General features: G+C 41.1%; 2 protein-coding genes across 2 annotated transcripts in view; one reads left to right on the top strand and one right to left on the bottom strand.

Annotated features, from left to right (window-relative positions):
- Positions 1-232: 232 nt before the first annotated feature.
- coq5 (coenzyme Q5, methyltransferase) lies at positions 233-5,756 on the top strand. Its single transcript, XM_022752816.1, has 7 exons — positions 233-425; positions 1,158-1,307; positions 1,404-1,628; positions 2,902-3,008; positions 3,650-3,738; positions 4,695-4,806; positions 5,249-5,756. Exons 1-7 carry the CDS (start codon positions 233-235, stop codon positions 5,348-5,350), a joined length of 978 nt encoding a protein of 325 aa, XP_022608537.1. The 3' UTR covers positions 5,351-5,756.
- Positions 5,757-6,643: 887 nt separating this feature from the next.
- znrf3 (zinc and ring finger 3) overlaps positions 6,644-11,096 on the bottom strand; it is a 77,420-nt gene continuing 72,967 nt past the window's right edge. The window contains exons 8-9 of the mRNA XM_022752798.1: positions 9,694-9,796; positions 6,644-9,566 (exon numbers count right to left, since the gene is read on the bottom strand). Of these exons, the coding sequence (XP_022608519.1) occupies positions 7,822-9,566; positions 9,694-9,796 (1,848 nt within the window). The 3' untranslated portion in view covers positions 6,644-7,821. The remainder of the gene's footprint in view (positions 9,567-9,693; positions 9,797-11,096) is intronic.

The raw sequence follows: 11,096 nt of genomic DNA, 5'->3' as shown, positions 1-11,096 counted from the left end.
AAAACAAAACAAAACAAAACAAAACATAACTAACTAACTAACTAACTAACTAAAGTTAAACTAATTTTATGATTTTTCTATGAGACAGAATAATCTTTTTTGTAGCCTGTACGTCATTAATAGTGACCCTGTAGATTAAAAAAAAAAAAAAAAAAAAACTTCACCGGAAAATGACATACGCCGTCGCATGTGAGTGACGTCAGAGTGACGCATAATTGTATAATCAGCCAACATGGCGGCCTCTATGAGACTGTTGGTCCGGAGGGTGATTCGTCTTTCCCAAAGAAACATTAACGTTACCGCTGCTGGAGTTTCGGCTCGGTCTGGTTGCTGCCAGGGACCGTCGTCTTGTCGTTGTTTTAGCGATGACAGAAGTACACACTTTGGCTTCGAGACGGTGCCAGAGGAAGAGAAAGCGAAGAGAGGTGAGTAGCAGCGGAGCTCCTCTCGGGAGGCGTAACGTTCAATCGCGTGAACAGAGCGTGAAAACAAACTTCATTCAGAAATCCTCCTATTTGAAACTTCGCTGCTTCTATGTAAATGTACACACCGTGAGAGAATTTGATTCTGGATGTTTTTGGGATCGTGAGGATTAGCTAAACAATTCGGCATCCAGTTGATCCACGAAGAGACTCTTGTGTTTCATTAAGACCTCTAAACGTTTTAAAGGTGATTCCTTCCTCTTTGTAACGTGTATTCAAGTGGGATTTGTACAAGTAGTACAAGTAGTTGTAGTATTTGGTGTGTTCTACACATGCCGAATTTAAAAGTAGTACGCGGTAGCTAGTATACCGTTTTGAACCATATTGTACCAACAAGGTTGTTTTCACAGGTTGTCAAGGGACAATAATTTGCCCTGTCTTTGTTTTCTCTACATGTGTGCATTGAGTGGCGCTGTTTTACATTTAAAATTGTGCATGTCATAATATAAAGGTTAACAAATGAGAGAAATACCCTGCACTTACAGGGACTTAAAACAAATACCCCTATAAACCATGTGCCTTTTGGTCAGGTAAGAATACAGACCCTGTTTGGGATAAGTGTGAATGGGGTTGTGCTTATATCTGGGTACGTTCAAATAAAATTCATATAACAGGAAAAAGAAAACACCCCGTCAACAGCTGCCAGTGAGACAGATGTTCTCTTTCTCTCTTCAGTGTATAAAGTGTTTGAGAATGTGGCCCAGAAGTATGACATTATGAATGATGCCATGAGTCTCGGGATTCATCGACTGTGGAAGGACACGCTGCTGCACGCCATGCACCCACAGCCTGGCGCGCGACTCCTGGATGTGGCGGGTGGAACAGGTAAAGTGGTTTGTATGTTCACCTCTGCAGAGCATCAAACTGAAACCCTCTCTGGTGTCACACTTCTATTTTGTGTGTGATTCTCCTCCCTCGCAGGTGACATAGCCTTCCGTTTCCTGGAGTACGTCCGTTCTCAGCAGGAGCGGCAAAAGCGGCGGGCGATGCGTTCCATGCAGACGCCGTCGTGGCAGGAAATTTCCAACAACTACTCCACAGAGGACGAGGATGGGCCCCAGGAATCCAGGGCCGTGGTCTGTGACATAAACAAGGAGATGCTGAAAGTGGGGAAGCAGAAAGCCGACAGCTTGGGCATCAGTGCAGGTAAGTCAGTGAAGCTCCAGGAGTCCACCAGGACTCCCGGCTTTTTCCTCCTCAACTAGGAGGTTATACACAGACCAGGTTTTTGGGGTTCTCCATTGACATTACTGTACATGTAAAGCTCTTATGGTCACAGACGCCTGGATAAGCCCTTATCCTTACTTTGAGTTGGACTGAAATAAACTGTGGCGCGTAGACACCTTCTCTAGCTTCCTGATCATTGTCTGCAGGGCTGTGTATCAAACCTCAACCCCCAAAGTATCAGCAACTGTCCAGAGCTGAAACCTGGCATTGATACCTTGGTCAGGTTCTTTGTTTTGTTTAGTTACTCTTTGATTAGATTCAAATTTTAGATGGTATATTGTTTCGGCAAAGTTCCTGTGTAACTGTTTTGTGTTAGGACAAAATAACACTGATGCTAATCACAAGAGTTTTGTGAAATAGAAGAAAGGCTTTGCAGAAAACCATGTTTATAAACCTTAAAGTAAGATATGAAGAAAGTACTGTGGTGAAACTCATCACATGTTGACTCCAATATTAAAAAATATTGTCATCAATCTGGAAAGGAGCATTTGACTCAGTTGACGTGGTCAGTTAGTCAGAAAAACAAGCTCTATGTTTGTAAACATTCATCATATTGGTAGTAGTGCCAACCAGACACCAGTCAGAATGGAGCAGATGGTGTTTGCTGTGGTCTTCACCCACTGGCACCCATAACATTTAGTACAGTAATCCAGGCAGCCAGGTACTAGAGTGGGTTCATATTCATCTGTGAGTGCCAGAATAAATAAATCAGCCTGGATATTAGGTCAGCTTATGTTCCATGAGAGCAACACCTCCAAATATGATCGAAGGCAAGACCAGGCTTATATCTAGGAGACGAGTGTGCAGTGAACTGAGCTGTGTTTACTGAGCTCAGGTGCAGCTGTGCAGTTGCAAACGCTGTGATTAGACTTGGACGTTCTGCATGAATATGAATGGAATTTGTGCAGACATTCATCTTCGAACATTCTTGAAATCATGCTCCTGGGTGCACAGACTGGAAGCACAGATACACAGAAACAAATAATTATAAGTGTGTCAGATTTCTGTGCAACCATGCATGACCAGAGCATAGTACACAGAGTTCATAATAACAAGTTTGCAAACTGGTATTGCAGCTACACATGCATGGAAACAGAGATTGATTACAAAGCATAAGATGGAATAAAAAACACCAGCAGACATTTTTGACTGTGAGCATACGTGTTTCTGTGTGTGTGTCCATGTGTATCAGGTCTGTCGTGGGTGGTGGGGGATGCAGAGGAGCTTCCCTTTGATGACGACCAGTTCGATATTTACACCATCGCCTTTGGCATTCGCAACGTCACTCATATAGATCAGGTAAGTGACAAGATGATTACACACACACAGTAATCACAATAAAGACAGGGTTATACTACAGCTGCGTGTTTAGTCACATCAGCAAATACAGCAGAAATTGATATTTGGAACAACCAGTGTGTCCGTTCTTGTCAGAGCGCGTTTTCCTTTGGACACTGAGCACTTCCTGCCTCATATGAGTATTGTCAACTCGTGTACTGTGATCTGGCTCAAAAAATATGTGTGGGAGAAAGAAATTCATAACAAACCTTAATGCAACATGTTGATTCAGATTCGTAAATTCTCATGTCAGTTACACCTATTTTTTTCATTTCATGCTTCATTATATTGATAGCTGTAACTAATGACAATTTTAGTTATTGATTAATCTGTCAGTTTATCTCTTCAGTGCATATAAAGTTTTGTGAGTCTGAGCTGATGTCTACAAATTACCCAGATCGCTTTACAATTAACTGAAGTGATTATTGAAATTGTTGTTGATGCTTAATTTTACATAGCATAGATGGACTAATCTATTGATTGATTGACAGTTTAATCCAGTGGTACTATATTGCAAATTATTTGTCAGCCCACATACAATACCTTCACCTGCCACCGGTGGGCACTGGTTTAAACACTGCTTGTTTTTTTGTTTTTTTCAGGCACTTCAAGAGGCTCTGCGGGTCCTGAAGCCCGGTGGCAGGTTCATGTGTTTAGAGTTCAGCAAAGTGACAAATCCCGTGTTGGCAAGGTAAGGAGGGAGAGTTCCCTCAGGATGGATGTCTTATGAATCCAGAAACATATTATAAGCTCTTGTAGAAGCTGATGATTTAATCAGATGCCAGTTTATTAGGTACACCTACTGTAGCAGAAACCAATGCAGTCTAATACAACAGTCCTGCAGTAAATCCTCCCCTATAATGTTCAGATTCACAGTGCACTTTGTGGTGCTGTTGAACTGTATTGCATTAACGTGACAGGTGTTATTATTGCTTTGTTCAACCTATCTTTATTAAATGAGACTAGACTCAATAACATAACAGAGACACCTCTCTGGATAATGCCGTAGCTTCACGAGGGTAGAATTTATTGCAGGAGTGCTTTAGTTTTAGCCAGATGTACCTAATAAACTGTGTTTTTATATACTGTTGTTGCCTGAGTGACTTTTGTGTGCAAGAATTCCAAAGAATCCGATATTGTGTCTTCCACAATCTGCAAATGTGAGAGGCTCAACTCACTTGCTTTTTGTAGTTTGGACCAACACTGCCCTCTTCTGGTTTTACACCATACAGTCATTCAGTAGATTGCCTGTTAAATGAGACCTGGCTGAGTAGTACTATAGAGTGGCGGGGGTGGCCAGAGACTCCACCCACTGATTATCTGTCCCTCAAGTACTTCTTAGTGAAATCACCTGTTGAGATGATCAGTTTGAATGAAAACCTGCAGACTGTTGGCACACAGTCAACCACCTCTACTGCACTGGGTCGATGAGGCTGCCTTTTAGGTGATTATTATTAAATAATTCTATAACTATATAAACTAGAGCTGTTTTTGCATGTGGAATTTAAGAGTTTGAAAAATAAGCACTAAATTTGTCCATGAGCTGTGTGTAAGATGTGGGACATGTTAAAGACTGACAGCAGGTTCCAGCTCTGAGAAAGCAGCTCTTGGCTCTGCTGGTAACCTGAATCTCATTCCATGTTTCAGGCTTTATGACGCATACAGTTTCCAGATGATTCCAGTTCTGGGAGAGGTGATTGCTGGAGACTGGAAGTCCTACCAGTATCTGGTGGAGAGTATCCGCAAGTTCCCTGACCAGGTGAGAAAAATGTCTCCCCAGTTCTGTCTCTGCTACTTTCGTCGTGGATATGATTTTATCTCTGTATTACGATTATCTCACATTATTTTTTTATTCCCCTTATGAACTTAAAAATCTTATTTTATGTTGCTGATCTGTTGATATCTTGTTCTGTACTTGAGATGCTTTTTTTACATTTACAAATGTTTTATGCTTTATTTTGCCACCAGCATCGCCACTAATGACTATTTTCATTATCGATTAATCAAAAAATGTTTCTATTAACTGATTATTTGTTCAGTCTATAACATGTGAGAAAACAATCACTATTTCATTATCAATTTATTCATGAATTATTTTATTTAGTCTATAAAAATCCTCACAGATAAAATCCGAAACCAGCAGCATCACTCAGTAGATTCAGTGTTGGTGAGTCATGTCATGTGCTGTGTTTCTCCTGCAGGAGGAGTTCAAACATATGATAGAAGACGCAGGTTTCTACTCCGTGCAGTACTACAACTTTACCGGCGGAGTTGTGGCTCTTCACTCTGGTTTCAAGCTGTGAGATCCACTGCGAACACGTCCCATCAAAAACAAAGAAACAAAAAGACTCACTGTGTTTCAGGCTTTTCTGTCTGTGTGACAGACTGACTGCATAGTTCTCACACATAAAGTACAGAGCATGAAGCCCAAGAGATCTGCTCTGCAGATGCCACTGCACAGTGACAGAAAATCAGAGGTCAGTGGACATATTTATTATAGTTTTTTCCTGTTTATCAAAAGTGTACTGAATAATGCTGTTGGCACTGGCAGAGTAAAAACTAGGTCTTCACTGTATCTGCAGCGTCAGCGTTCAGACAACTGTCGAGTCAGTTTAAACCATTTGAGTGCAGTTGGTTGTGAATATTTTTTGTAACATCTACATTTTGGAAATGGATAATAAAACCTGCAAAAGCTGATATTTGAATGAATTATTCCCGAAGCCGTGAAATGTTAAACTAATCATTACTACTAATGATAAAACTAGTAATAACTACTAACCTTTAGAAAGAAATCAGAAAACACTTCAATGTGGAGTGCAAATAATGGAAAGCAGAACACCACAACATGAGTTACTTGAATAAAACTGTATATTTTACAGATCTTTGTACACTTTAATTACAAAACTGTATGGTACTAAAGTTTTAAAATCAGTTTTTTGGTCAGAGAAGATTTAATCGTCTTGTGTGCAATTACCATGTATTTACAAAGTCTCATGTTAGTGATTTTTTTCTCAAAATAAAAAGCAACCAAATAACTCAAACGTTCATACACTCTGAACATAAGACATGGCTTAAAGATAAATATATTAGTAAATAAATATTCAGAGAACATATTTCCATTTATGAAATGTGTTTGCTATACAGGTACAGAAATATACACAGATTGATTTCTAGCCTTTAAACATTTGTAATGGTAATGACAGAAAATAATTATATTCTTAAAAAATTAAAAAATATTAATTTTTGTACACATTTTAATCTTCTTAAGTGCTAGAAACAATAACAAAAAAAAATTAAATAGTGACTCAAGTACCCCAAAATGTTATATTTGCAGTAGGTACATATCTCTATGCAAAAGGCAAGATTAGATTCTCATTTGATTACAGCACTGGGTTAACTTATAAATAGGGTTATTTCAGAAGGTTTTCCTCTGTGTAGAGAATGTGTATATTTCATAGAAACAGTATAAAAACAGTCTGCAGGACAAACAGAAAGGCATGAATGACAAGCACTGATATCGCAAGTATGTATTATGCACGGCACGATATGATTCAAACAGATACGTTGTGGTATGTATAACTGCATCGTTTAAAAAAAAAAAAAAAAAAAAGTCACAGTACAATAAGGAACCCTTATGAAATATGAGTCTTTTCCAGCTACTTTCCTTTGGCCTTTTGTTATATGCTAAAACCTTTTTTTTTTTAATAGATATTTATTAGCCTCATTGAGGAAATTGTTTAAGTGACAGCAAAAATACAGCTTTTAAGGGCTTCCAAACAAGTAGAGCACTACACTCTACTTCTGAAGAAATTTGTTTTGTTTTACCCAGAGACACTGTCACTTTGGTCTGGAGTTCAACCAAAAGCAGAGCAGTGTCTTTTTTTTTAGATATTGCTACAAAACAGCTTACCAGCCAGCATAAGGCTTTCATGTTGCTCTGGCACATCATCTCATACAGATAGGTAGGCCACTACTGGACAGAAATGCAATGCATCAAACAAATTCTGTATTTATATTGAATAGAGACCAGTGTCAGCCTTGCATTCACATTTCTATGCATTTTTTTCTGTTTTATATATATATATATCTTCTCCTCAGAGAAATGTGTGGGTCACAGACGCTTAGAAAGACCCATTTCCCTGCTCTTAAAAATGTTTAAAAAAACAAAACAAAACAATAACAATCATGTCTTTCTGTTTTGGTATAGCTATGTCCATACAACCTATTTGAGTTGGTGGTTGAAGCTTTATAGGCAGTCAGTGTTCATGTGCGCACATATACAAGATGTATACATGTAGATGCAGATGTTTGAATTAAGAGTGTACTTTTTTTTCTCAGATTCCAAGCTCTTGCACCAAAGATGGAGTCTAACTTGTAACTTGGAGGTAACTTGTTCTTGACAAAATCTGAAGAAATCTCAGCAGAAATGGGCCCGGACTACTTAGCGCTGAAGGGGCCTAACCCTCGATGACAGCAGACAGTTTCCAAATAGATGCCAATACCAACCTAAGTCCTTATTTCGTAGTATCACTTTTCTCTCAGTTGCTATGGAAGCGTAGTTTGGTGCTGAGACGTTCTGTGGCCACAGGAATGAACTTGATACACTGTATATCTAGAAATGACAGGCCATTTCAGTAGAAATCCACACAATCTAAGATGATAACATTCAGTGCTCAGAGAGCAAAGGTTAGAACAAGGCAACTGAGGGTTTCAATGATTGACTGACTGATGCGCTACCAAACACATACTTTAGACTGAGTCCCTTCTCTCTGGCTCATATACCCAGACCTCCCTCATTTGTTGATGTACTGCTTCCCAATGCAGTGGGGCCTGCAGAGAGCTGAGGGTGGAACAAAGCCCTGGTCTCCTCCTCCTGAGGGTATGGCTGAACTCTAAACTGTCCTGAGGTGAAGTACCCCTCCCTTGGCTCATGCCGCTCCCCTGTCCGCACCTCTGCCTCCACTGTGACACTGATGGGCAGTAAACTGCTCTGGGTATCTGCCCCTGTGCCCAATTCACAATCTGTGTCCTCAGGAATTATGGGTATCCTCTGGTTGAGTTCACAGCAGCCCTGTCCGTTGCAGGCCTCTGAGTCTGCGTGCGCATACTGCACGTTAACAGCGTAGTCCTCAGTGTAGCGCCCTGCTGTGGCCCTGTGGACCTTCATCTCTTTGTAGAAGCAGCAAGGCAGCCCCTCATAGCTCAGCTGCTCTGAAGAAGGGCACATGTGCTCAGGAGCAAAGTAGTTCTTGGAGGTGGAGCTCTGAAATTCCACCCCCCTGTGACATCGTCCCGAGGCCAGAGGCCCAGCTTGGTCCGAGTCCTGCCCTTTGCACTCCACATTGGGAGGAAGCACCTCAAAGCAGCAGCTACAGGCTGCAGCCCCAAGCTCCCCTGACTCCTCCTGCGCCCCTTTTCCCCTGTCTGCTCCGGTAGCCTCTGGAGCCCCGGCTGAGGTAGTGCTAGTGTTACTGTTCTCCCTGGGTTCCAGTGATGAGCGACTGCTGTAGTTGGGCTCCAAACTGCAGTTGGAGAGGTGGTCCCCCGAGTTATATCCCGAAGCTCCAGGAGGGAGCTGGAGGCAGTCATGTCCCAGGGGGGCAGAGGACGAGTCCTCAGCGGGAACTGAGGTGCAAGCTGCAGCCCCCGCTTCCCCTGCAGAGCCCCGACACGGACTCTTACTCCGGTAGACGTAAGGATCATAGTCACTGCTCAGTGAGCTGCGGAAGGTAGAGCAGCTGCCGTACACCCCCTGGTTGCTGACCTCAGTACAGTCCAACATTGAGTCGCTGGAGGAACAGTGGCACTGGCCTGAGCTGCTGCTGCTGCTGTCACTACCAGGGCAGTCAGCAAGGTAACCACTGCACACTGAGCGGTGGCCATGGTAACAGCTCAAGCCAGAAGTGCTGCCGGTATCACCTATCCTCGAAGACGAGGCAGGTGCCATGTGTACCACTGTGGGGTATAACAGCCCCTGCTGAAAGGCCCTGCTGTGGTGGCCCTTGTGGGCCGCTCCTCCACCAAGCTGCCCCGCCACCACAGGCCCTTGACCACCCTCAGGCTGTTGAGGGAAAGTCAACCCCTGAAAATAGTAGTGCTGGTACATAGTCTCGTACTGCGAGAAGCAGGCTGCGCGGGAAAAGTTGCGACCGTGGAACTTGGGTCGTTTAAAAGCAGCGTGATGCGGCTGTGCTGGGTAGGCTGGGGGGCCGCGGTGCTCTAATCCACAGTGATGGGGGTTGAGCGAGTGGTCCAGATGAAGGGTAGGGTGGTAGCTCCGGAGAAAGGCAGATGTTGATTGGGGTGGGTAGAGACCTTGAGGATCTGGATGCTGGTCCACAGTGAGCACGGTGATGGGGTTGCCATGGGGGTCCATGCTGGTTCTGGTTGGGTAGGCGGTCACCTGGCCAGCTCTGTGCACCCTGCCAGGATAATGAACAGGTAGCACCACCCGTTGCCGGCCGTGGACTGGGTTACCAGGGTCCATGCAGGCTGCTCCTGGATTTCCTTTCTTTTGCTCTGTGAAGAGACATAATGCAAAACTTTGAATCTCACTAAAGTAACATTATGTGTCACTTTTATATTTTTTTCCCCTTCAATGAAATAAGTGTTCTAAATGATAGTCTGAGGTTGTGGACCAACTCACCGATAATGTTGTGTCTGCAGTGGGGACAGGTGTGGTGCTGGAGCAGCCAGGGATCGACACATTTCTTATGAAATCTGTGAGCACAGGGGATAACCCGCAGCTCCTGTAGAGAAAACACAACAAAATCTTTAAGTCAGACTTTACCTGTATTGTTATCTATAAAGATGCAAATAACAATACATACAATAACCACAAATGATTAGGCTTCAAATTATTGTGTCAGATGTTGAGTATTTCTAATTATTATTTGCAATTTAAATAACTTCTTCCCTAAAAATTAGACATCTTCATGCTCCACAATGTCTTCTTACAGCAGGTGAACAAAAACAAACTTTCGGTACATGTACAAAAATTTTCTTTTAGCATTTTTCTTTCATTAAATTAATGGCAACAACCTGCAAATTTTTACTAATCTAATTTTTCATTCTGCCAATTAGTTACTTGCCTTACTATCAGTATACTATGACTTTTTTTTTGCCATACTACGTTATGACGTTTTTATGCCTTTTCATGCCTTACCATACTGTGACCTTTTTACAACTTTTTACGCCTTACTATACTGTGACATCTGATTCCTTATTATACTATACTCTGTTGTTCTATGACTTAGCATAGTATGATGTTTTTTGGCATTTTTATGCCATACTATACTATGACATTTTATGCCTTAATATACTATGATCTTTTTTTGACATTATATGCCATACTATACTATGACGTTTTTTTGACACTTTTATTCCATACTTAATCGTTTTTTGGTATTTTTGTGATTTACTATACTCTGTTGTTCTGTGCCCTAGCATAGTATGACGTTTTTTGGCATTTTTATGCCATGGTATACTATGATGTTTTTTTGACGTTTTATGCCATACTATGTTATGACATTTTTTATCAGTTTTATGACTTCCTATACTATGTTTTTGATGCCATAATATACTATGATGTTTTTTTGACATTTTATGCCATGGTATACTATGACGTTTTATGCCTTAGTGTACTATGTTGTTTTTACGACTTTTTATGCCTTAATAAACTATGACGCTTTTTGTCAGTTTTATACCTTCCTATACTATTTTATTTTTTGGCATTTTTATGACTTACTATACTCTGTTGTTGTATGCCTTAGCATACTATGTTGTATTTATGACTTTTTATGCCATAATAAACTATGATGTTTTTTTGACGTTTTATGCCATACTATACTATGACGTTTTTTGTCATTTTTATGGGTTACTATAATATACCATTTTTTGGCATTTTTATGACTTACTATTCTCTGTTGTTCTATGCCTTAGCATACTATGTTGTTTTTATGACTTTTTATGCCATAATATACTATGATGTTTTTTTGACATTTATGCCATACTATACTATGACGTGTTTTGTCAATTTCATGCCTTCCT

Source organism: Seriola dumerili, unplaced genomic scaffold, assembly GCF_002260705.1.
Source record: "Seriola dumerili isolate Sdu_G_001 unplaced genomic scaffold, Sdu_1.0 BDQW01000177.1, whole genome shotgun sequence".
Classification (NCBI taxonomy): Eukaryota; Metazoa; Chordata; class Actinopteri; order Carangiformes; family Carangidae; genus Seriola; species Seriola dumerili.
Note: the sequence above shows the minus strand (reverse complement) of the source record. Positions and strands in the feature narration are given on the sequence as shown.